Raw genomic sequence first — 27,993 nt, forward strand, 5'->3', positions numbered from 1 at the left:
CACTTTTGTTTTTTTTTTTAATAAAAAATACATTTATTTTATTTCGTTGTTAAAATTTATTACAATAAATACATAGTTTATTCGTTTATTTTTTAAATGATTAAGCCCACTGTTTTTAGGTTTTACTTCGGAATAATCAACTTAAAAGAATTATAGCTTGAATTTTTTTTTTGAAGTAAAACTATTAAATTATAACTTCTAACAGTTTATATTATAACATTATAATTTTGAAAAGAAAAATAATATAATTTATCTGTGTAAAATTTATGAAATTATTCCTCAGTTTGAGCCTTTTTTTAGACTAATTTCAGTGGCGAACAATTAAGTATTTTATATAATTTACATAGATAGTTTATTTTGGGACTAAAAACTTAAAATTATATTCTACAGACACGTAACAACTAAAACACAAAAGTTAAGAAAACATAAAATGTATATAATGGTATGTAGGTATAAAATGTCTTAATATTTTTTTTCTAAAAATAAAAAAATATACACATCGCATTGATATTAACTTAACAAAAAAACAAGTAGATACTCTCAACTCATAAAAGCTTCAAAAAGCAAAAGTCTCTAACATCATTACTGCCTTACTTCCTCCTCTCATACAAATAGTCCTCCTCGTAATATCTAGGCGTTGACGTTGGCGCAAAGAGCTGTGGGCGACGTTGTTGAAGCGAAATATTGATCTCTTCAGGTGTACGATAGACTTGTTGTTGATACTGTTGAGTGGGTTGCTGCGTAATGTATCTGTACTGGGATTGAGGAGTTGGAGAAGGTGCAATAGTTTGTTGAACTAATTGGACAGGTTGTGCTGGTGGTGGGGCCTTTCGGACTTGAGGTTGAACTTGTTGTTGTTGTTGCTGAGGCTGAGGCTGGTGTTGTTGTTGTTGTTGCTGTATAGGAAATGTTGGTGCTTGATATGTAGGTTGTTGGTGATGCTGACGTTGTTGAGAGTTGAATCCGATTTGAACCTGAAAAATTAATATACAAAATTAGTACTCATACGCCACAGTGAACCAAAAAATCTATTTTGCTATATTTTACAGGTTGTCTCTGTGGATTGTGAACTCGCTGTCTGGTATCACGTTCCTCTTCTTGGTTTTCGTTTTCATAGAAGCTCTCAGGATAATAACGATCGGAATAGCGAAGAGTTACATTGGGTTTTGATTGGTGTTCCTGAAGGTTAATTGGCTTATAGAGGTAATCATTGACAATGTGGTACTTCGAGGATTGGTCACAAATGTTATCATTTGATGGTGGCATGCAAATAAGGTGTATTTGATGGAATGTGAATCCTTCGGGACAGATCCATGAGTGTCGTTGATTTTCCTGACAATAATGGAATACTTCACATGCTAATGATTCATCAGCATAGTATCTATAAACATTTTAAAGAGATATTTATGGAACTTAGTAAAAATCTTATAAGAAATGCAATTTATCTAAAATCGATACGTACCCAGTGGTTTTGCTGTTACAGTTGAATTGAGATTTTTCCAACAAAGTTGTTAGACGATCAGGTTCCTCCAACTCTTCCTCCTCTTCACTTTCTATCTTCTGATTGTTTTTAACTGGTTTCAAATAATTTGTATTGGGTTTGATGGGATTACGACTCTGATATAATTGTCGTGGTGGTTCTTGCTCTTGCTCTTCCTCGCTGCTATAATCATAAGCTCTGGATCTGTAAGCTGGATGAGTTTGTTCTTGAGGATCCAAATGTTCATCTTCCTCGAAAGATCTTGCTGAGAAACCTTGAGGTTTGGCTGTAGTGTCGGACAGCACGGAGACTATTAAACACGTCGTTGAAAGAACGAGACAACTTCTTAACCTGAAAGATGTTATTATTTGTATTAAAAAAATATAAATATAAATATTACAAGTATTAAAATTTTCTCTAGCACTATTTAGAAAAGTTAGTTAGAAAAATGGTTTTAGAATTAACAATTATCAGACTTTTTTCACAAGTCAAATATGGTTTGGCCAGTGGCCGATTACCAGATTGACAATGTATTTAAGTTTAGTTGTATAATTAACCTAGTTGTTTAATTTAAAGTCTCCTTTGCGGATACGTTGTCTATAGCGCAATGCGGTTGTAATATATTTATATAAAATTTTCCAGCCAACATTTCCATTCAGAACTTCCAATGTTTCGGCCAATCCCATCACAGCTGCTCCAAATTATTTTAAATGAAACTCTTTTAAAACAGGACATCTTGCAATGAAGTGGTGTACATCTTCTATCTCATTAAGATTGCAAAGGTCGCATAGGATCGGCAGATCTGAGCGATGCGGAATATAATTTTAATTTAATAGTTCGCCTCTAACTTTAAATAAAACATTGATCATATTTATGGGGAAACAATTGAAGAGGTATGTTCGTTCTTTAAGATCTAAATTTAGTTGACTGTAAATCATTCTATGTTGCGAAGATTGAGTTCCCTCTTCAAAATTTCTATACGCAACATGGCTTAACTTCTCTGTATTGTCTTTTAGATCTGAAAGTCTTATACCGGGTAAAAATTCGATACTTTCACATAAGCTTAGAGCCAACTCCTTCCACTTTTTGACTAGATTACCCCTAGATGACAAAATCTTTTTAAGTACTTGTCTCGACAATCTTTCTTCATACATTTCCATCACCTTGATAATGTAGTCAAAATTTAGGTTAGGTTAGGTTATAGTGGCTGTCCAAGATGGAAACGGACACACTTAGGCCAATTTAATGGCCCATTTTGATACCACATGAATCTTGAAGCTTCCTCCTAAGCTCAATGGAACCAGCTAGAGTCCCTTACGAAACGTGAGAGGCTGATTATACTGATATGATTTAGATCGTTTAGATCGTTAAAGAAGAATTCTCCTAGGTAATTCTTGCGTTTTTGAGCTAGAGCAGGGTATGTGCAGAGAAGATGAAGAACCGTTTCTTCCTCTTCCTCGTCCATACAGCTTCTGCAAAAGTCATTTGAAAATACGCCTAGTCGCGTGGCGTGCTTTCCTTAGACAGTGTCCGGTTATGACACCTATTATCGAGCTATATGCGATCTGCTTAGAGAGAGCAATCACCTTGAACGTTTTATATCCAGTGTTGGCCAGATGTTTTTTGTGGCTTGACACGTGGAGATGTTGTTCCACCTGGTGCCTGCCCTCCTCGCAGCGTCTTGCATTAGCAACAGTTTACAAGTAGCGATTGGTATGCCAGTACTTGCCAAACGTGGTAGGATGGGCTGTGCTGTACCGTTCCTGGCGAGTTCATCTGCCTTACAGTTACCTGGAATGTCTCTATGACCCGGCGCCCAGCAAAGGTGAATATTAAACTGTTGCGACATCTCCATTAGAGATGATCGACAGTTATGGACTGTTATAGAGTTTGTAGAGACAGAGTCCAGAGATTTGATAGCGGTCTGGCTGTCAGAGAAAATACGGATATCAAATGTTGATATCACGTTTTCTTTGAGCGAAGACAAGACTTCTATAATCGCCAAAAGTTCCGCCTGGAACACGCTACAATGATTGGGAAGGCGGAATGAGAGACTTAATTTCAGTCGTTCAGAGTACGCACCTCCACCAACCCCTTCTTTGGTTTTTGAGCCATCTGTGTAAAAATGGATTGACTCATCCTCCAAGAATGTCCTATCCTCCCACAAAGATCTGGTAGGTATAGAAATCTGGAAGTTTGTGTCGAATTGTAGTTGGGGGATGGTGTAGTGTGTGTGCTTTGGAATTGATTCTAAGTACCTTACGGAGTGGCCAATGTTGTTGTTAGTCCACTGCGACGAAGCATTGAGACGAATAGCAGAGCTTGCAGCTATTTGTTTGCTAAATATGTCAAGAGGTGTAAGGTAGAGCAAGGTGTCCAGTGCCGCAGACGGGGTCGTGCGAAGCGATACGCTTATACATAGGCAGGCTGAACGTTGGAATTTATTTAACTTATCCCTGTTTATACCTTTCTCTAAAGCAGTCCACCATACTGCCACACCGTACGTTAAAATCGGTCTGATTACCGATGTGATTCTGGGCTGTAAACCCCATTTATTACCAATAGCTTTTTTGCAAGAAAAGAGAGCTACAGTAGCTTTTTTGACTCTTTCCTGTACGTTGCGTTTCCAATTTAGTTTTTTGTCTAAGACAAGACCTAGGTATTTAGCCTCGTCTGAGAATTTTAATTGGATTCCTTTAATGTAAGGAGGGTTGACAAATGGAATTTTGTATCTCCTCGAAAATAAGACCAGGTCGGTTTTGTGTGGGTTAACACCCAGTCCACACCGATCAGCCCAAAGTATTAGTCTAAGGCATTTTGTAAGAGTTCTTTTAGGATATTAAGATGCTTTCCTGAAACTGCTATAGCAACGTCGTCCGCATAGGCTATCACTCTGAAACCCTCCGCATCCAGACTAGTTAGGATTTCATTCACCTCTAGGTTCCAGAGGAGAGGGGATAGAACACCACCTTGCAGTGTGCCTCAACACATAGACTTGTTTAACTCCCATTTCTGTTGAAAATTCTTCGGATATATACTTCCCATCCCGCCACTTTATATTCATGCATCGCTCTGACAAGGGTAACGACTTTACTTGATACTCCAAGCTTATAAAGCTTATTATATAGCGATTGAATCAAACGCTTGAAATTAATAATAATTTTATTTTCTTCGGTCCAATGCGTAAGCGTATTAAAAGTTAGAGTATTGAAAATTTTTACGGAAGAATTTACACATCATAAGACCTTTTTTTGTTTAAGGGGTATATTATTGACCTCTTGAAGCTTTCAGGGACGTCTGCGCTCTCAAAAATTCTGTTGAACTCCTCTGTCAATACGGATAAAAATTCTATGGAATAGTTCATAAAAAAAAACTCTATTGAAATTCGGTCTTCACCCGGAGCCTTACCAATTTTAGCATTTTCAATTACAATTTTTAGCTCCAGTAGTTGAAAATCATACATCAAGAAATTCATCTTTGAAATACGGAGCTGCGTACTTTGGAAGCGGTGCAAATTGCGGCGCGTTGAGTAATTTCTTGAAATAAATACAGAGTTCAGATGCTTTCAGTGATGCAGCAATTAAATTGGTTCTTCCGTTAATAGATTTGGCTGCTTTCCGAAATTCTGCGGATGACTTTGTCGTATTTAAAACGTCAATGTTTTGATGCTCCAGACTCTTTCTTTTTTCAAAACAGAGTGTTTTAAATTTTTTATTGGCATCAGCATACACTATTTTGAAAAAAGATGTGTTGAATTTCCTCAGTAGCTTTAAGAAAGCGAACGATTTTTTTCTTGCTTTTTTAGCACTATGATACAATATCGCACACCTTAGCGTTCGATATTATATTCTTTTGTTAAAAGGGCTTTAATTGTTTTCTCTTTCGTTTGATGCGAATTCGTATTACAACATTAACTGCAAATTACCAAATCAAATCTATGCCTATATGACAATAAAAAGGGCAACGTAATATCAAATTTAAATCATAATTGATTCAAACCAGTCTATTATTGTTTTTTTGCAATAATCTATAACAAAAGATGACATACATCTTGAATTAAACCAAAATCCGGTCATTGCCTTAAATATTCCATCATCATTTTTAAAAGTGTAAATTGTCTATAATCATTTATTTAACAAAAAACAAAAATGCAAAATGCCTACATATCAATTAATTTATTTATTAAGTTTGTAGATGGATATATTCATCACACGAACAACAAAAAGAAAACAAAACGTTTTCGCAAGTTAAAGTTACCACTGTACGAGGAGTATACATAGACTCTCATCAATAAAATGTCATAATAAATTTCTTAATAATAATAATAATTTATTCAAATTCATCATATTAAAGTGTGCTTGTTATACAAAATGATTAATCCAAGACTCGGTCGCTCACTCGCTTACAAATGCATTGCGCTTTGCGAGCAAAGAAATTAAATGAAATGAAAAGAAAATTTATTCAAATTTCACTTTTTTCCCGCTATTTCAACTTTAATCGTACACAATCCATCTTAAAACCCATTCAGTAGTTGTTGTTGAAAACTAAAAAGAAATCTTTTATATTTTATTTCTATTATACTCATACGTAATAATATAGATATTGTATCTATATGCATGTGGATTTTTTGTAGAAAGGAAAAATTAAAAGTATCTGTGCACAGTACAATGGAAAATATCGAATGCAATGTCTTTAAAAAAGTATCTATGAGTTGTAATTGAAACGTTATTGGTTGACTGATCAAGCTCATGTACAAAATTAACTGACTATTGACTTATTGTTGGTGTCAAGAAACTATCAGTGAAGCGGAAAGAAATTGTTCAATTCGAAACCGTGTTTGATTTTTATAGAGTGCTAAAATGTTCAACATGGTCAGTACACACATTCTTTTTGATTTAGAGCTTTGTATCTTAATTACTTTCGGTTTTTTAATACATTCTAGAAAGTAATTATCAATATGATTACCTAGAGTAATGTTGATGTAAATTTGTACAGTGTATTCTCTAAAAGAACAGATAAACAATAATTGTACAATGGGGCGTAGACGCAATTTTTTTTCTTTTTACCATCAGTACTTTAGGTAATGTGTTCCAACGCCACCTAGAGTTGTCAATAATTAAACATTTAATAGCCTCAATTAAGAGATTACTTTCATTGACCTCGCTTTGAAGCAACTATGGCTGTGGATTCAGCAATTACCACGCGGTTAACATTAAAATTGCAATAATTTTACTAACGTTTGCCTAATTCAACTTTTTTGAATTATTAACATTTTTGTTTACTTTGCAAACGAATAAAATAAATGTGATGTACTCTTAGGAATACAAAATAAGGAGGATGCTTAAAAATGCAGGCGAATGCAATCAAATGAAAAAGAATGCAATCGAATTCAAGAAATTCTCGAACTCTCAAAAGATTACAACTAATTTAATTCTTTCAAAACTCTTCTCTCACATGAGAACAGAACAACGCCTGTAAACTGTAATAAAAAATATTTATATCATTGGAGTAGTACCCGTGGCAAGATGGTTAGTGCGTTGGATTGGAGAACTACAGGCTATCAATTAACAAGTACTGGGACCGCAAGATCCGGTCAGTTAATTCGAGTGACCCTAGTAGGTTCCCCAAAATCAACAAGATATTTAGGAAAAAAAACGATAATGACCTTCCGTGTCGTAAACTCCAAAGAACTGAAGAGAATAGAGACGTACTCATGACAGCGCAAATAGATCCAGGAGAAGCCATCTTTGACGATGACTTTTACATAATTGAAGATCCGAAGGAAAAAGTGGAGGCGGTGGGAGCTGCTTTCCAGCAAGTGTACAAGGTGAATGTTAGCATTCGCCCCAACCACGACCTGGAAAACAGAGCCCTACTTAATCACTTTTACCTCCGTAATGATATCACACATTGGCGATCTGGGACCAAGTCCCTTGTCAGTGACGGAGGTTGAGCTTCAGCTCATCTTTAATTCAATAAAAAACAAAAAGTCAGCAGGTGTCGATGGTACATCCAACGTTGTGCTAAGACATTTACCGACGGAAGCAATTGACATTTACACCACACTCCTCAATAATACACTGAATAATGCATATTATCCAGTGCATTGGAAGACCGCTGTGGGTCATCCTCTCTCGAAAAAGGGAAAGGACAACTCCAATCCGTCAAATCTTCGGTCGGTAAGTCTTCTTCCGAGCATCAGCAAAGTTTTCGAAAAGATCATTAATAGGGCTCTGACTAAGTGGGCTGCGGACAAGAAAATAATTCCGGATAAACAGTTCGGGTTCAAGGCGGGTCATGACACAATTCATGCTGCGTCTAAACTTGTTTCTGATATCCAATGGAATAAATCAAAACAACAATGCACAGGTGCTGTTCTAGTTGATTTGAAAAAGGCCTTTGACACCGTATGGTTAGATGGTCTTTGCATAAAACTGAGCAGGCTTGGCATAAGCAAGCCATTGTTGCATATTCTTTATGATATTCTTAACGGTAGAAAGTTTGTTGTCAAAAGTGTCAATGTAACTTCTACCACAACAATCTTTATTAAAAATGATCTTCAACAGGAAGCCGTAAATTCGCCGATTCTCTTCAGCATTTACACCAGCGATCTGATACGTAATCTTACAAAGGCAATTGCGTAGGCTGACGATCTAATTGCGTACAGAACGGCCCGAAAGGTTGAGGTTATTAGAATTCTCTTGTAACGTTATTTCGACAAGATTCAGCGATATTGCGACAACTGGAAACTGAAAATAAATGTCGGAGACAATTCTGTTCCGGACTCCGTTGGCTAGGGCCACGAGGGATACGTGCAAGAATTGGCGCAAGATGGTCATCGTTGATCTTCACGGGCAGCCATTAGCGAGCAAAAGTGCAGTGAAGTACCTCGGTGTCTGGTTAGATCAGTATTTATATTTTGACAGACATATAAATGCTGCTTTGACCAGGGCCAGAGGAGCCTTCGCTCTGACGAAACGGCTGTTTTACAGCAGTCGGCTTGACCCGAGAGTAAAGGTAATTTGCTACATGGCCCGCATACGACTGATGATCGTTTATGGTTGTTCTGTGTGGTTCAACGTTGCCCCTTCCAAGATGGAGAAGTTTTGGGTGTTCGAGCGGCAGTGTTTACGACGCTGTACCGGCTTATATCGAATAGCGGAATCTTTTTACGTGCACTACTATTCCAATGAGGTCCTATAAAACGGAGCTCGAATCAACAGAATTGACAATTTCGTGATAAAACTCGTCCGAGGTCACATTGCTAGAGCTATGTCTTTGACCAACAATTTGATTTTCGGGGCGTTCTACCCGAACGACGAGTATTTTGAAAGTGCACGCTTGTGCGGCTTCATTCCACCAGAGCCATTCCTCTTTTTAGGTAGATGCGATATGATACAGGATAGATTGGGAGTTCCGCTAATCTACCACGTCAGACGACGAACCGTGGATAGGAGACTCCTGTATAATCGGGACGTCATGGCGCAAGGCGGAGCAGAGCTCCTTCGGTTCAGTAGGGATGTATCCAAAAGGGACCGAACTGATAGGGTGAAGCAGGAGAATCTTAGGGACAAAAGGCATCAGCATTAAGTACTATTGTTTAACTTAGAGTGTCCATATGGGACTATTAAGTTAGTTGTAAGTTATGGATAATTAGGCTAGTTTTATGAATTTTTGTCTAGCTTTAAGATAGGTTTAATATTGAAGTAATAAAAATGAATTTGAAAAAAAAATTGTTAGTGCATTGGTCTGTCATGCCAGAGGTCTTGAGTTCAATCCCTGTCTGTGCCATTTAAAAGCTTTTTTAAGGGTTCTGACTCTTGCGAGGAATTGACAAATCCTCCAAGAGTAATTCTTGTCATGGAAAGTGCTTTCTTAAATTAGCCGTTCGGATTCTGCTTGAAAACTTTAGGTACCCTCCATTCCTGACAACAGTACTCGCACATTTATTTATTTATGTCTAATTTTCACAACTTTTTCTAATGAATTTGCCCGTATGACATAGATGGTGGCTTAAGTATTGGTTTATAATACTTCAAGATTTGCTTTTTGGTCGGAAAAACTGATTGACTTAAGGTAGCTCCGTAAAAATAATGGAAGTATGTTAGGTCTCAGTAATGAAGTTTAATTGAAAACAAGACAATTTCTGTAAATAAAGTTATCACAACATTTATTTGGCAATAAATTGATGTTTTTCGTCTTTTTGGAGCTTATGGGATCTGTCAAAATACATATTCTTACTATTTTGGCTTTCCATAGGTCGAAATAAATTGATTAACTTTTGATTTTAGATCAATTCTGCAGATCTGTATTTTTCTGCAAATTTTTGCACCAATATTAAAATTTTTCTAAAAAACTACCGCACTTTTTAACACGTATACAAAGTTACAGAATGTTAAAACAATGACAAAAAAAGACAATTCCGATTGTGTTCCATTCGCCACAAAAAAAAATTAATTTTTGAAGGAAATTTGAATTTAGCCATGGAAAACGCCATTGATGCCAGTATGACTTGAAAGAACTTGACATGCGCTATAACAGCAGCTTCTTCCACCATTAAAAGACCTAAGGAACGATGATGCCAGCCGCTTGTAAACCGCACCAAACCACGCCGATTCTATTGACCGTAAAATGGACGAAGTACTGTATGAACTTCGCGAACAGATTTATTATTTTTAAAGGAATTTCAACTATTTGAAAGCATTATTTTGACGTTTAAAAATTAATAATGTATTGGTTCACCTTAATGATCAGAAATGTCAACACTGTTTGAAATTCTCAAACTGTCAAACCACAGACAACAAACATTGAATCTTCTCATGCATCTCTTTCTTAACCTTTTAGCTATTAGCTGATTTCTATAACACGATTTGAAGAATTTTAAAACAAGAAACGATTTTAAAAACGTTTTTTAAGTTGAAACTTACAAATTTTGAAGTATTCATCGCTTCTCATATTTAACAACTCATCGAGAAACGTTTCAATCCAAGGAGAAAAACACTCCAACTTAGGATTGATACAACATCAATAGATGAATAAAAATAAAAGTTTTGAGAAACTTTTCTGTACAAATAAGTTCAAAATCTCTAAGCGTATCGAAACAAGCCTCAAACAAATTCTACAATAACTTACATAATAATGCACCATATTACAACCATCTTCATATACAATATCATGTAATAAGTAATCCATATTCATCTTTATATAACAAAAGCAAAAACAAACAAAAATAATATTCACACGCTTTGATTTCAACTTAATTCCACATACTCATGACGTGGGACAATTTTCTAAGCCATAAAAAAACACATCAATTACACTTCACCTCTAAACTTTAAACCGTATACTATCATAACAATATATACACATTGCTGTACACATGTACATCTTTAGTAAAGATATGGAAACCTCCTTCTCCTTTGTTTTGTTATTCATCCTCGTTTAGCATTGACAACCAGCGCCATGATAGTGCCAGCGGGGATAACTAATTACGATTGCCCATGTACACTCTTCTTGTTATAGTGAAGATGCGCAACTATACATATATGCAATTGCACTTTGCGCACAACTCTAGGATCTCAAGCGAAAAGGTCATACGAATAAAATTATCAAAACAGATATATGTACAAAAATACTATATTTATTACTTTATTCTATTTTGATCGTATGCGACAGCAGCGCTAGTGATTCTCTTAAATAAAATAAAACAAAACACAAAGCTGCAAAAAAGAAAACAAAACTGATTTTAAGTTTTTAGTGAAGCGAGTTGTATCATACCCTTTTTGCTAAAAGATTATAATTATTAGAGTTTTTAATTGTTGATGTACAAATCTTATAATGCATGAAAAAATAAATAAAGCTCCCTGATGAAAGCTGTGAGGAACTTTTTAAAAACAAGCTAGGAAACAGAACTTTTTTAAAACAAGCTAGGAAACAGACATTTTTTAAAAAAAAGTTAGGAAACAGAACTTTTTTAAAACGAGCTAAAATTGAGTAGGTTCGAACAGCAGTTCAATCAAATAATGCTGAGCATTGAACGCACACCAAACCTAAATGTCAAACATAACTGTCATTTGAAATTTCGATGGAAATTCAAATCGTAAGGCTGAACATACACGGCCAAATCAATTGGATCTGAGCCATTTTGACAGGGTTCAATTGGACACGGTCTAAATTTGCCTAACATATACGACAAAGTCCCAGCCACTTTGACAAATTGATTATTTTGTATATATTTTGCCATTACGACCACAAATTTATATGTAGCGGGATAACAATCAACATAAAAAGGGTTTTTATAAAATAAATTTAGAATTTCCAGTCATTTGTCCCAAAAAATATCTTAAAATTAGAAAGCTTGTAAGCAGAAAAACAAGGCTCATAACATTAAAGTTAACAGATGACCAAGACAAAATAAAAAGAGGAAAAGAGACATTAAGAATTCATTTCCTTAAATTATTGTTTTAGATAGACTAAGGCCATTAGACAGTTGTTAAACGAGGAGATAAGATTGTGTACTCAAACAAAACAATTTGTCTCGTTTATTCCAAATAAACGTCAGCGCCAAACCTTGGCTTGCTCGGGTACTTTGAGTTGTGATTTACTGAAAACCCAAATAAATCGACAGAGCCAAAACGATCCAGCTCAGTTTCCTCACATGCAGTAGATTTTTAATCGGCTTGGTTCTATTTGGTTGTATCGTGTATGGCCAGCGTAATAAATGGGTTCTCGATTAGTTGTGTAAAAACTTTCTGAACTCTGCAAAGTGACAGTTAATCTTATAGACAGAAGAGAAAATACTTCTGGATTTTAATTTTAATATAAATGAGCACAATTTTCAGAACAAATTAGATATGTTTAAAGCGTTTGGCGATTGGCGATTCTTCATCTGTATTACGAATCAAAAAATACCATGAATTTCAATAAAATCAATGTCAAACAATTCTTTATGACAGTAGGCAAATCGGACTGAATAAACCATAACGAATTTTGTTACAATCTGACAGCTAAATTTTCTTGAAATCATTTAATGCTGGTAAAAACTCACTCGATGTATTTAATTGTTGCCATGGTTAAAACCAGTCAATAAAATTGGAAGCAATTTTGATCAACGGCAGAAATCAAAAAATGGTTACACTTATTATTAACGGCCTAAATATTTTGCATTTAAATAATTGTATGCATTTATGTTATTACAAAATGAATATGGAATGTTAGTAAAAATTTGTGAGTGACAGATCAATTAAAAATTTGTTATCGTTATCTTTTTTAACTCGATTAGTACCCGTGGCATGATGGTTAGTGCGGTGGACTGTCATGCAAGGGGTCTTGGGTTCAATCCCTGCCTGTGCCAGCTTAATTTAAAAAAATAATTTTCGCGGGTACTGCCTCTTGCGAGGAATTGACAAATCCTTCAAGAGTAATTCTTGTCATGAAAAAGTGCTTTCTCAAATTAGCCGTTCGGATTCGGCCTTAAATTGTAGGTCCCTTCCATTCCTGACAACAGTAGTCGCACACAGGAATGGTTGAGAGTTGTAAGTCACTAGGCCCTGGTTCACAACGGACTGTTGCGCCACCCCATTTGATTTTTTTTTTTGAATGAGATACATATGTTCGCTTTTTTTAAAGTCAGATTAAAAACAAGTAATTTGACGTATCCCACCTATTGTGAATGCACTTGTCTTGCCTTAAGGCCTTGTACCTACGGTTGGGACTTAAAAAAAATTGCATTAAAAAAGTCCAAACGTACCAAAATAATTTGTGTCCGTAATGGTTTTTAACTTCTTATAGAAATTTATTGTAATCGGTCCGATTTGTTGAATTGAACATTTTCACATTTCTTGACGTTTTAAGGTTTCCAGAGTCTAAGTAAAGATTTTTAGAGGGATGTCTCTGCGTGCGGGAAAAAACACGTTTTTTACATCTGGTTAAATGAGAAAATCGAATTCACATTTTTTACAAAAAATAAAAAAACTTAAATAAACAAAAGTAAAACTTGGAAAACATTTTTATCGGCTCCAATATATTTTTTCAAAAACTAAGAAAATATTGGCTTTAAGTTTATTATATCTCACAGAAAATATTGTTTCCGACATTCCGTAATTTTGCATAAAAATCCAACAGTCAATTTTTTCAACATTAAGTAAAAATTGGATTTTGACTAAAAATCTCGTTAACAAGAATAGATTTTAAAATCAATACATGCAAATAAATAAATCTACTTCACGAAAGCTGCGAGGAACTTTTTTAAAGAAGCTTGGAACCAGAACTATTCCTTTATAAAATTGGGTAGGTTCGAACCGCAGTTCAATCCTATAATGCTGAACATTGAACGCACACCAAACCTAAATGTCAAACATAACTGTCATCTGAAATTTCGATAGTAATTTAAATCGTAAGGCTGTACATACACGGCCAAGCCGATTGGATCTGAGCCATTTCGTTAACAAGAATAGATTTTGAAATCAAACGATTTCATCATACTCAAAATATTGTTCCTCATTTTTGTTTTTAGAATAATTCAACTAACAACTTTTTTAGAAAGTCACGAAAGCCTACAAACCTTTTAAGCAGGGCAAATCTGCAGATGGGATTGAAAGTTATCAGTGAGTACCCGTTTTCGTTTTTATCAAAGTTATTAGCAGCTAAACTGTAGTACCCGTGGCATGATATTTAGTGCGATGGACTGTCATGCCAGAGGTCTTGGGTTCAAGCCCTGCCTGTGTCATCTAGTCTTTTCACGGGTACTGCCTCTTGCGAGGAATTGACAAATTCTCCAAGAGTAACTCTTGTCATGAAAAAGTGCTTTCTCAAATTAGCCGTACGGACGGTTTTCAGTCACTAAGCTCTAGTTCTCAAACGGACTGTTGCGCCACCCAATTTAGCAGCTAAACTGTGAAGAAGTAACATCAAGTTATAAGGGAAGTAACTTAAATTTTTAAAACAATATTCTTTTGAACCGTTTTTATGATATGAAATTGACCTTTTTCCAACATTCTGACATGTCCATTTTATCCGTAAGATTATGATTTTGAGATGTGATGATTTGGAGATGTTGAGCCAACTGTCAATAAATTGTGAAATGAATGCGTTCAGTGTGTGCATTCAATGATCGAGCATTTGTTATGTTATGGGGTGCGTTCAATGAAATAAACCTATGCACCGTTTACATTAGATGAAAAGAACTTTAGGTATGCATTTTATTTTTGAGAATATGAAAGAAATAGAGTCAAGTTATTTTTCTTCAAATTCTTAAAAGTGAGAAAATACTGACAACGTTTTTCCGTAAACGACCAAACTGGCAACCGTGGTAGTACCCTTTAAAAAAATGTCCAAGTTTTGTTCATATGTTTTCAACTGCTGAACAAAACAAACTCATCCTATAATGTATCTGTGACATAAAATACCGTCAAGATCCACATTTATTTGCTCAAAACGACATCGCATTGCATCGATATCCATCTGACCATGCTGCGGATGCTTCTATACTGCTGCATGGTGCAATATATCGCGTTGCGTGTGCATTTGATGCCACATACTCGTTCTATAGTAATGCGCCTTTTATGACATTTTATAACGACATAAACTATTTTCAGCTCTTCGGACAACAAAACTTTACTTTATATGTTTTTCATGTACAAAGGTCTAAAAGACTTAAATGAAAACGATGGAATTTAATGTTCATCGCGTACCTATAAAACATTACCGGTTATTTTGTTACCCATTTAATTATGTGTATTTTTTAGCTCCATTGGTTACAAAATTAAAGTAGCGAAAGTAAAAGTGTAACAATTGTTTAAATTATATATTTTTTTCTTATTTGTTGTTCAACCAAACATTTAATCAATCGCGCGTGCCTGCTTTGCAAAAACAAAATATTCAATAAAGACAAAGCTTTAAAACATGTTTTACTAATGCCTTTAAATCAAAATGAGAGCAAACTTTTCCTGATTGGATTCCACTTTTTCCTTTTTTGTAAAACTTTTTTCTTTTTTGACATCGGTGGTCCTTCTAGTTGGCCTTACTTAGTGCACTTTCAAAAATAAAACAAACTTTATTATTTTTACGTGTTGCGCGACGACGACGATGAGGATTTGAACGCATTCAGTATTCAGACTTATCCAGAGAGACGACTTGTTTAACTTGTTGTTATGAAATCACTGCACTAGATAATTTATAAGACATCAAAAACCTGGGTCTTATAAACTATGTGTGGTGCGCACCATTTTTGTTGCTTAAAGGCTATTGATGCTTTTTCCTGTAAAGTCTCAATCAAAACAATTTGGCTCCTTCCAAAATGTGTTTAATTTACTTTCACGCCGCGGAAACGTACGTAACTATCACAAGACCAGCTTTAAAGGGGCTAAATATTACATAACACCCTCGATAGATGGATAGGAATCTTTTCAATTACGACGAACTATATAAAGTGAGTGTAGTTATTGATGCCAAAAATTGTTGCATGCGCAATGTTTCTTAAATTCGTTATTAATTTATTCAATGTCTATACTTGAGAAGCCCTAGAGCATACTCCACCCTGATGTTATATGTTTATGTAAAGTACCACACCTTGTCTCGTTGTCTGAAGTCTGTAGTCTGAATATCGCTTCACACTTTGGTAAAGTGCGGGGGTTGTTGTTTGCTTTTCTTCTTTGGAATATAAAATTAACGAATTTTCGACCTTAATGAGACTCTTTTTCAGAAGCAAAGCCGAATTAATGTTGGATTAAAGTTTTGAACGATACACAAATAAGTCTAAGATTTCGTGGGCCAGGGTCAAGCAGTTTTGTTTTGATCTGGGATAATTGGCACTTATATGGAGTTCCTTGAATTATATTTTTTTCTGTGGTCAATACTGGAGCTTGAATCACGTAAATAACGAAAATAATCATTCAATTGGTCACTCTTATAGTTGTATAAAGGTATAAACTATGTGTCTGTCATTGCGGTGAGGTTCAGCGATAGGTTTGATTTTAACAGATCCGGGCTGTGGTTATTTTTAGGTTTTAAAATGTATTGGCTTTTGTTCATGATAGACTTACCCTAATTTTTGGTCTTTTCACAGAAAATAATTTACTTATTTTATACAGTTTTGAGATTGTAACGCAATGTTTATGCAAGAGCTCAAAAATGAAAGTGAGGGTATTTATAAAGGCTACATACTGTTTTTAGGAACTGATTAAAGCGAAACTTAGATAATTCTGTTGGCTTTATAAAAGTTTCTTTTATTGGAACATACATTTTATGAAAAAAAAGTTAATTTGATTTGAGCTCAAGTTAAGTTGGAGTTACTTAAGATTTAAGTTAATCTAAGACACTTGTATCTAATGTGAATAAATATAGTTTCTTTCAGTTGAACAAGTTTCCGTCTTATATTATGCCATGAACTCGAATCGAATCAATTAAGTAGTTTGATTAGATTTGATGGCAAAACATTTATTATTTAGACACTTAAATAAAACTCAATCAGATGTGCAGTATAAAAATGCATGAATCACTTTATACAGTAGCGCTGACTAATAAAATATCAATCTAATTATAAAGGTGTGGTCTTCTATAAATCTGTGAGTAAAATCTTTTCCCATGGGTTGTTTTAATTTAAGGTTATGATGCATTGAAAAGTGAATTTATTCTTAGATCGAGATTTCAAATAAGGATTAGACAACTTTTTGTGTTTAATAAATTGAAAATCATTTGCGAGAGCTTTCGAAAATCTTATTATTAATTTGAAGGACAATCAAAACGTTTATACAAGAAATTCAAGGTGTCATAGCCCACTTGCAACCACCACTCATTTTGGATCCGTTTTTCAACGTTGTCCTTCAAATATGAACCTTGGCTTTTAAACTACTCTCACCAAATTGTTCGAGTAGACATATAATTTAAATTGGTTCTGTAAAAAGAAGTCTTAAGGACTTAATCACAGGATCTCAGCGATCATTATCAAATAAATGGGGTTATCCATTTCTGGAACTGAATCTATACCCAGAAAAACGAGAGCTAGAGATTCCTGGATATCCCAAGACACCTGGGAGAAAATCACATATGGAAGAATACTTTAAACTAGAATCAATTCAGAAAGTGATGCTTAGTGGAAATAGATTCTACGAAACGAGTATACTGTAAAAAAACTGTAACAACTGGTGCGGTATCACAATTCTGTACGTTTTTCCGAAGTTAATGGCAACTATTATTCTCGAGAGGATTAAGTCCAGGATCGAGTCTACCCTCAATAGGCGATCGTGCGTCGACCACATTAACACCTTGCTAATCATACTCGAACAATCATCTGAGTACCAATCACCGCTGTACCTAATGTTTGTAGATTTTGAGAAGGCGTTTCATTGGGTCAATCGTGAATGCGTCTGGAGATCGCTTATTGAGGGAGGAATCCCAGAAAATATTGTCGCTGTTATTATTGAATCGTACAACAACGCAAGGTGTTTTGTGTTGCACAATGGACAGCTTTCCAACTTATTCGATGTGCGTCAAGGAGTGAGACAAGGAGATGTCTTGTCACCAATTCTGTTTTTGTTGGCGATTGACGATGTGATGACTGTAACGGTGGGTACAAATGAAAGACAAGGTATCTAATGTAGTCTGTTTGACAAGCTTAGCCACATAGGTTATGGTGAGGATATATGTCTCATGGCAAACAACACGGCAGGCTTAAATCAGATGTGTCATTCACTGCAATTAAATGGAGAGGTGGCTGGCTTAAGGATTAACACAAATAAGACCAAAGTGATGACCACGAGCCAAAGCATACAAGTTATTCTAAAGCAGTTTAATTATATGGGAATTTTTATAGCTCTCGATGGCGGAATGAACCTGGATGTTAACAGTAGAATAAACAACGCCCGTAATGCATTTGGAATCCTTTCTCATGGGTGGAACTTTAGCAAAATATCGCTACGCACCAAGTTGAAACTCTTCGAAACCAACGTTAAGTTAGTGCTGTTATATGCTTATGAAACATGGAAATGCTCTGCCAACATCTCGAGCAGACTACAAGCTTTCGTTAACCGTTGTCTGGGTTCTATTCTGAAGATCTGGTGGACGTAAACCATTTCTAACGTTGAGCGTAAACGTGGACGTAGACATCATGTAACGGAAATGGCGTTGGATAGGCCATACACTGAGGAAACCGAATAAAAATATAGCAAAACAATCCGTCTAAAGGAATTCCCAGGGTAATAGACGCGTTGGAAGACCAAAGACAACTTGGAGGTCATCAGTTTTGAAGGAGGCTCGGTCTCAAGGTATTCAATCATGGCCACAGCTGAGGTCAGTTGCGGTGAATCGGGATAGGAGGAAGGATCTTGTTGCTGCCCTATGCTCCAGGAGGAGTTAAAGCGCTGCTGTACTTGCAGTCAGAAAACATACATCCATTTTGCGGTTTCAATGTATAGGATTGAAATTCGACATCTGTAAAACTGTCAATTGGTAAAAGCAATTTTTTGGTTCTGTTGAAATTCTGACATTTACGAAAATAGATCGCTTAACTACAGTGCTACACATAAAAATTGTTAAAACCTACTACAAAAATGGTGATTCTGCCACAGCTACATATAGTGCTTTAAGAGGAGTTCATAATTTACATAATCATCCAACTACGCATACAATTACAGATATTGTAAGATAGGTGCATCATCGTTTCGCTCCTACTACTGCTGTAAATGAAAGTGTTATCGAAGACCCAATGTGTCGATTCCTCGTTGTTCTCAGGAATTAGGACTGTCTTACGACACATTATGGCGTATTTTGAATTTGGATCTACACCTACATCCATATAAAGTCCAGCTTACATAACAACTGAAGACAGCTGAACATTCACGACGTCGTCGTAGATGCGTCGAATGGGTTCTTGATGGCGATTTTTTGAACAAAATTTTCTTCAGCGACCAAGCACATTTCTCACTCGGTGGGTATGTTAATAAATAAAATTGTCGTATTTTTCGAGGTTCTGAGAATTCTTAAGTAATTCAAGAGAGGCCATCAGATCCACAAATTGGTGATTGGACCTCACTTCTTCGAAAAAGATGATGAAACGACTGTCACTGTCACTTCGGAGCGTTATGGTCTTATGAAAACCAACTTATTTTTGCCTAGTGAAGAGTACGGCTTCCACAACTCGAGAGAATATGGTTTAATTGCAAGAGAAATTTCCTGGCCTCGTAATTTCTCGTCGTGGCGATGTCAACTAGCTACCAAGACCATGCGATTTGAACCCACGGGACTTTTTTGAGCGAAGCTACTCGAAAGACCGTGTTTATGCAGTTAAACCTTAAATTCTTTAGCACTTAAGAACCAACATTCGACAAGTTATGGCTCAGATACCATTCAATATATGTTAAAAAATGACGAAAATTACCTCGAAAGAATTGATGCTTGAAGCAATTTGCGTGGTGGTCATTTAAATGATGTAGTATTTCACACATAATGTCAACGTTCCATATTTTGGAAATGAAAAAGAAATATTATGAAAAAAAATATTTAATATGTGTTTTGTTTACGCTAACTTTTGAAACCGCAAAATGGATAGCCTTGTATTCTTATTCTTTATAAATTATTGATGGTGTCTGACTCTTTTGATGTAACTCATTTTAATCATCGTTTAATCACGGTCCCATTCATTTAGTATTGATATCTTATCTTTTTTTTGAGCATCAAAGATAAAGACAAAATGATGAGACAGCAAAATAACTCACCTCAAAAGTTGTAAAAATGTGAATACCTTCATTAAAACGAAAAAGGAAACCAAACTCTAGTCATTTTTTTAAATATAAATCACTTTTGAGACTTCAATAATTCAAGCTCTTTAGTACAATCGTAATTCCAAAAATAACAAATACTTTAACGAGGTAAATTGAAGAGCAATATCATACTGACCATAAAGAACTTTTTAACTTAACTTCACATCGCTTAATCTCAAAAAATAACATGAACATTATTTATTTAAGAAATTACAGAAAATCCGTGGTATTGATGATGATTCAAGTGTCACATTTAAGGAGCTTGCTGATTGAGGCTTTTTAGTCGTCATAAGAAATAGCAAAATCATGGCATCAAAGAAACATGTCCAGATTATAATTGATTGCGATTAAAAAATTGTTAAAAATATTTAACTTGTTTATATTGAGTCACAACTATTACACAGCTTATTACAGAAACGAAAAACACCAATAACAATAATACAAAACTTAAATTTTAAAAAGTGAATGTGTTCGTTTGTAGGTTTGGTTGGTAAATATCACATTTCATTTTTAATGTGAAGACTAATTGATTTAATGCTTATTTATCATTTTAATTATACAGACATATCTTCTGAAAGTAAAAGTCATTATAAGAAAAAAACAAAATTTTCAAATCCGTTGGCATTTTTTAGTAATGGTATCGTGTGAATGGTGTTAATGTGTAGGCGAAGATTTTTCTCAATTAATTTAGTATCTGTATTTTTTTTCTTCACACTTTATGAATCATTAATTAGATTGAAAATGTTGTTTAGTTGTAGTAAGTGACAAATAGAGACGGTTAGTAACATGGATTGGATTTTTGAAACGAAAGAGTTGAGGTAAAAACTCTTTTTTTTTTGTATTAGGTAAATAGGATAGGCTCAGTTAATTTTCATGCTCATGCAATTTGACAATAATTATAAATAAAATAGTCATGTTTATGCTATATGGGGAAAAATTCAAATTTATGGGAAAGTATTTAACTCCTTCAGCTTATTAAATGTGTGTAACGCATTAAATTATTTTATTTTACATCAAATGAGTTGCTATTGAATTATGAATGGTTTAAAGAATGAATCTTTACCTGAATGATTCCAAATTAAAATTAAATGCTCTGAAATATTTAAATTTGATTTTCCTTTTCCCTTTCGTGTTAAAATAGTATCTTAAAATCAAAGGTATATTAATTGCTCTTAATTACATACCGGACAAAACAATTCAAACGATTTGTCACTACCATTTTTATTTGTTTGTCTTTTGTTGAGACCTTCGGAGCAGTACATTATACCATCTTTTATCTCTTCTATTATATGGTATGTCTACATCGACATTTTTAATGTTCTGCCCTTCTTGTATTGCGCTATATCTTGTGGTTTCCGAGATGTAGAAATCTCAATTAAGATGTGCGTAGTGGAGCGATAAAATAAAAAAACAAAACTCAAACTACAACGAAAAAAAAAGAAATCATGGCGTAATCTCTAAGTATCAATGCGGAAGACAATAAAGAGAGAAGATTGATTGATAAAATAAAGAAAAATAAGAAAAAAATTTAGTTTTTCTTATTGGAGCAATAAAATAGCCATTGTGATTTTATACGATGCATTATTAAGTTAACTTAATTAACATTTTTGATTTAAAGACAAATATTTAGTGTTATGTGAAATTAAAACATTAAATAGTTACAGGAAGTAAATAAATACGTTGCTCCAACTTATGTCCAAGAAAAACTTTGAGGAACTTAAAAACTAACGACTTTTTGTTTAAGATTTAAAAAAAGTTAGGCAAATAATAGGAATTGTCATTATAAACTAATCGACTAATTGTATTCAATTGTTTGAGGACATAGATGTTTTTTATATGAAATTACACGCAACATGAATTTTAAGTGAGAACTTTGTCCTTACTTAGATTTAGGAAGTACAAATTTGTTTAGTACCTTTTTTCAATATTTAAGTTTAAAAATGTTAAAATTTCACCCGAAGAAATATATGTTCGCTGGCCATATCTCAAGAATCAGCAGAGAAATCGACTTGAAATAAATGTTGTGTTACAGATACAAACTAAAGAAAAGACTTTCATAAAAAATTCGTTAGCATGAAATAAAGCCAAGTAAAACAAGGTTAAATATCATGAATTGAACTTATTTCACTTCTTTAAATTATATCAAAGACTATTTATAATAGATGGTCTTATTACAGTGAAACAAAGTGAACTAAAGTCAAATTGGTTTTATTTCACTTTCAACAGTATGGTTTACCATAAATTAAAAGAAACTATACGTACACTCAACCTCAAGCCTACTCCAAACCCTATAGTGTGCCTAAGCAGATGGGCAGTACGTCCCCTTTACACACCTCATCGTAAAAATAAGTTGGTCTTATTTCTTAAAATAATTTGGTCTTATTTGACTTCATCCAAGTACAATATGACGAACTGCTGAAAGTTGACTTTATTTTACTTTTCTAATCCGAAAGTGGGTAGGCGAGGTCACGAATCCGCGAAGGATTTCAGACCAATAAGCTTAACATCTTTGCTTAAAACCTTGAAGCGCATTCTTGATTACCATATTAGAGAAATCCTAGTTGGACGACCTCTTGAAAGCTCTCAGTATGCTTATCTTAAGGGCAAATCTACGGAAACTGCCCTCCATGAGGTAGTGCGTACTGTAGAACAAACAATCCATTATAAAGAATTTACTCTTGCCACCTTCCGTCCTTACCTAATCCATGGAAGAATCGCTCGTTAAGTTCGGTGTAGAAAACTTCATTCGAGAATGGATTATTTCCATGCTCAGTGGTAGGAAGATTCGAGCCACTCTAGGCAATACAATCGCAACAAAACATGTGAGTAGGGGAACACCCCAGGGTGGTGTCCTTTCGCCTCATCTAGGCTTCTGGTCATGGATACAATTCTCGTTAAATTAAAAAGATGTGGAGTGAAGGCGGTAGCCTATGCGGATGATTTGGTGCTATTGGTGTCAGGAAAGTACACCACTGTGATTAGTGAAATCACGGAGTCAGCTTTGAAGAAAGGTAGCAACTGGGCCAGGAGTTGTGGACTAGGAGTTAACCAAAGTAAAACTTAACTGTTGCTCTTTACCACCAAAACTAAAGTACCGCCCTTCACGCTACCTTGACTCAACGGTCAAATTCTATCATTGTCTTCCAGTCCAAAATATTTGGGAGCTATACTCGACCCTAAACTAAACTGGAAACTAAATATTGAAGTACGGGTTAAGAAGGCCTGTGTTGCCTTCTACGCCTGCAGCAACACTTTCGGCAAAAAGTGGGGACTTCAGTCGAAGATGATTTTATGGACGTACACAGCCGTAGTACGTCTAATCTTAACATATGAGTCGATTGTGTGGTGGCCTGCTCTTAGCAAAGCCTTTAATATTGATAAGCTAAAGAAGGTTCAGAGAACAGCTTGCGTGGGCATCACAGTCGCCATGCGTACTTGCCCAACGGACGCCTTAAACGTTATTTTGGATCTTCTACCAATCGATATTTTTATTAAATACATAGTTTTTTGCAGCGCTATTAGGCTAAAAAAATCAAATAGCTGGTTGTCAAAACCTTATGGTCACAGCAACACAACGAAATTGATTCCCTCGGATATTATCTCGGTAGACACTGACTACTGCACTCCTACTTTGAACCTTAGTAAGGGTTTTAAGGTTATTTTCCCATTAAGAGAAGATTGGGAGGATGACATCGTGTCGATAGGTTTCGACACAACCATCTTTACTGACGGCTCAAAGATGGAGTGTGGAGTTGGTTCTGGGATCTTTTCTGAGTCCCTAAATGTAGCTAAATCCTTTAGGCTTCCTGACTTTGCTAGCGTTTTTTAGACCGAACTGCTGGCAATAAGGGAGGCATGTAACATACTTTAACAAAGCCCAAACCAAAACCGAAATGCGGCTATCTTTACAGACAGTCAGGCAGCTGTCAAAGCCATTAGCTCGGCCATATCCTCATCTAAATTGGTCCAGCAATATCGCGATGAGCTTGCGAGCCTGAATATTAACCTCGGTGTCACCCTGATCTGGGTTCCGGGCCATAGTGGTATCGTGGGAAATGAACGGGCTGACGAGCTAGCCAGGCAATGATCGGCCTTTCATAGCTCACTTGCGGAAATGGTTAACATTCCTCTTGCCGCTATGAATGGTAAAATCTTTTCTATCAACCAAACTGAATCAAACTGAAGGTGGAGCAATTTACCCAACTGCATTATATCTAGAAAGATATGGCCCACCTATAGTAAACCCGTACAAACGATCTTCTATGCAGGCCAAGCCAAGGCATAGCCAGGATTGTTGCAGTTTGTACCGGACATTGGCCTATAGGAGTTCATGCGGGGAAGTTGGATATCTCCTACAACACCTTTTGCCATAGTTGTAGTGACCAAAGAGAAAGTGAAACGATAATCCATTTCCTCTGCAAATGTCCTGCTTTGGCAAACACTAGAATGAAATACTTTGGAAAAGCATTCTTTCACAAACTTCATGAGCTATCTGAGACAAAGATTAGAGACCTAATCTTTTTTCTCAATGCAACAAAATGGCTCTAACATGCTTCTCTATAAATCTTTCCCTTTCTATCACAGGTCACACGAGTTTTTGGTATCAAAACGGCGCACTACAACGCCAATTGGATCTCAGGCTAGGTTGCCTTGAGATCGCCATTTCTACCTACCTACCTTACTTTTCTAAAGTGCAATAAGGTTAATTCCTTAAAGTTGGTTTTATTTCACTGCACCAAAACATTCAGTGGTTGGTTTTCTTACATGAAAATAAAAAATACTTCAAAGAATTGGTACAATGGATAAACATTTTGACTTTAAATTTAATCTCATTTCATGAAAGAAAAATTTATTCACTTTTTGTTAAAATTAAAAATAATCAGTTAAAAACTCAGTTAACAAAATTTAAAAAAACAAAAACACTAAAATGCGTCACGAATATAACAAGAAAAAACACCTTTTTGGTGCTTTTCGCATGTTGCTTCAATGACAGTTTGACTTAACATTCCAACCCCTTCTTTTAAAAGGCATTAGCTTACCCAAGAGATATAGATACACTTGTTTAGTGTAAAGATAAACCAGATGAAAATTCTTTAAAAAAAAAGTACGTATACGCCTGAGTGCACCACTTAAAACGCCTATAAACGAGTTAGGAACATTGTTTTTCATCTTAGATCTTGTTTCATAAGTGTGAAGTGATTAAAGAATAATAGTTAACATTATGCTATCCCTTTAAATTTGATGAGATTAAAATAAGATCTCTTGACAATTTCACGTCTTGTACTCTTAAAGCAATTTTCAAATTAACAAAACATAATTTTGTTATTAACGTTGTGTTAAAAGTTTTGTAGTTCGAAATTACTGAAGGATTGAAGGGTTTGCTATTATGGAGACTAACCGTTTTAAATCTCATTGTTATTTCTCTACTTTTTTTTAACATTTTTATTTAAGTACTTTTTATTTCTCAGATTTCTTTTTCATTTTTATTCTGCCTGAAATGCATTTGGGAAAAATGGTGGAGCTCTAAATATTGACAAAAGCAAAATCAGTTTTAATTAATTTGATTGCAAACATTTTTTTAATCAAACCCTATCTTCTAAACAAGGGTTTCTTTTTTATTGATACTATAATGTATAACAAGAAATAAATAATTTATGGCGCAAAATTTCAAACGATCTTGTAAAGTGTTTAAACCATTTTTAGAAATTTACTAAGCTCAAAAGATGGTTTACCTAATTTTAAACGATTTTAACATCTTTCTATCTCTTAACAAGTTGCTAACGTTAAAATCACGGAATGGCAATTATCTATTTACTATTTACGAAAACGAAAAGTAAGAAGCTTTCAAATTTTCGACTCCCTTAGGAAAGTGCTAAAATTTTACAAAATTGCTAACTATTAAACTCTTGATAGGTTGTTTAAAATTTTTCGCCAATGTTTTTTTATAAATTCTGATTACATATTTAATTGTTGTTTATATGTAAGTTTGTGAATTTTATTTATTTTCTGAGCCAATAGTCTCCCCAGCTAGTCTCTTGCCTTTTATTTTAACTTGTAATTTAAATTACAAAATATTTACTTTCTCAAAAAGTTTTACTTTTAAATTTCATTAAATTTATTTTCAAAATGAAGCTAATTCTGTTATTACTCAAAAATTGTTTGACTAATGAAAGTAATTAAACTGAACACCATTCCTTTTGCCAAGATTTTAACCATTTTTTATAAAAATAGAGACGGGTTACAACATATGAATTAGTTTTATGAAACGAAAGAGCTGAAGTAAAAACTTCTTTTTTAATTTCATGATCATGAAATATTACTATTATTTAAATTGCTTTTGTTTCCAGTTTAGAGGAGGTTCAACCAACTTCAAATGCATTTAGTTATAAGGAAAAAAGTCAACAAGGTTTACGTGTTAATCAATCATCACCATTGATTTGTAAAGTTAAACAAAAGAAATCAAAGTTCTTGTGATTAAAAACCAACACCGTATTGCGAAACTTTTATTCATACACAATAATTTTTGAATGCATACTAATTTTCTTCGCTCTTTTCACATCCAACAACATCCTCCTCCTATATTTGCATTATTAATATACAGTTAGCATAATACCATACGAAATATCACTTGTCAAGCTATTATTGTCTTCAACATCATTCTTGAAACAATAAATACAAAACATAAAAACTAGTAAAAAACTCCCACATTTTCCTCCTCCTTCTCTCGATTCTATTTTTGTGAAAATTTTAATATCGGCTTAGACCTTTGTTTTTCGAGTTCGTTCACTAAAAAAACTAACACTTCTTCTCGTTTGCAAACTCTTTTCATAAGTTTCCAGTTCAATAGATGAAATCACTTACATATAAAGCACTAATAATAATATTTCAATTGAGAAGTGCAACAAATGACAAACAATGAAAAACAAAATGCAGAGGAGCATCATGACACTAGAGATGTCGAAGTGGAGGAGTATACCTTCAGTTGTTTTTAAAATCGAAAGAAAACCTGTGCTACGATAATAGTGAGTCACAAGATAAAATTTGAGTATATGTACAAAGCTACTAACAAAAACCTAAGACGACGACGACGACCTAACATACAGCAGCAGCATCAAATCACATCGCATCGTATCGGTGCAACATACATATATGCAACATGGCATTAAAGAAATAAAAATCTTTTTAAATTAATTGGAGAAGTTATCGCGAAAATTTCTCATCATGCAAAGTGCACACTATGCAGCACATATACCAGTTGTAGTCTTGCTTGCTTGAAGCTGGATTATATAATTATGCAACACAAATTTTATGTTTAAACAAAAATAAATACAAGAAAAATTAAGAAAAAAAAAAACGAAGAAGAAAACCATTCAAGATAAACTTAAGAAACCATCAAGAGTCTTGACTTTAAAATAAAATTGCGAAAAACTTACAACATTGTGAAATATGTTATCGAATATCCTTTTTCACGAAAGTTCAAAGACAAATCCTTTCTTCTTATCCAAAATTTCTAGAACGTTCACTTTATAAGTGATGTTGATATAAAATAAAATTCACTTTTTTAAGCCTTGATTATATTTTAACTTTTTAATTTTTCAATTTTTTGGGAGGGAGGGCCTTTTTCGTAACACACGAAAATAAAAATTCCACTTTAACACAAAATTTATATAGAAAATAATCGGACAAAAATAATAAAACACAATCGAATGCAGTTCGGTCTGCCACCGCGGAATCAAATACTAAAATGAATGGATTTAG

General features: G+C 34.6%; 1 protein-coding gene across 1 annotated transcript; it reads right to left on the reverse strand.

Annotated features, from left to right (window-relative positions):
* Positions 1–3: 3 nt before the first annotated feature.
* On the reverse strand, positions 4–27,987 carry LOC129952214 (putative uncharacterized protein DDB_G0271606). Its single transcript, XM_056064699.1, has 4 exons — positions 27,669–27,987; positions 1,463–1,831; positions 1,048–1,381; positions 4–974 (listed from the first exon to the last, which is right to left on the reverse strand). The coding sequence occupies exons 1-4, from the start codon at positions 27,671–27,673 to the stop codon at positions 591–593; spliced, it is 1,092 nt and encodes a 363-aa protein (XP_055920674.1). The 5' UTR covers positions 27,674–27,987; the 3' UTR covers positions 4–590.
* Positions 27,988–27,993: the final 6 nt, after the last annotated feature.

Source organism: Eupeodes corollae, chromosome 3 (genome assembly GCF_945859685.1).
Source record: "Eupeodes corollae chromosome 3, idEupCoro1.1, whole genome shotgun sequence".
NCBI lineage: Eukaryota > Metazoa > Arthropoda > Insecta > Diptera > Syrphidae > Eupeodes > Eupeodes corollae.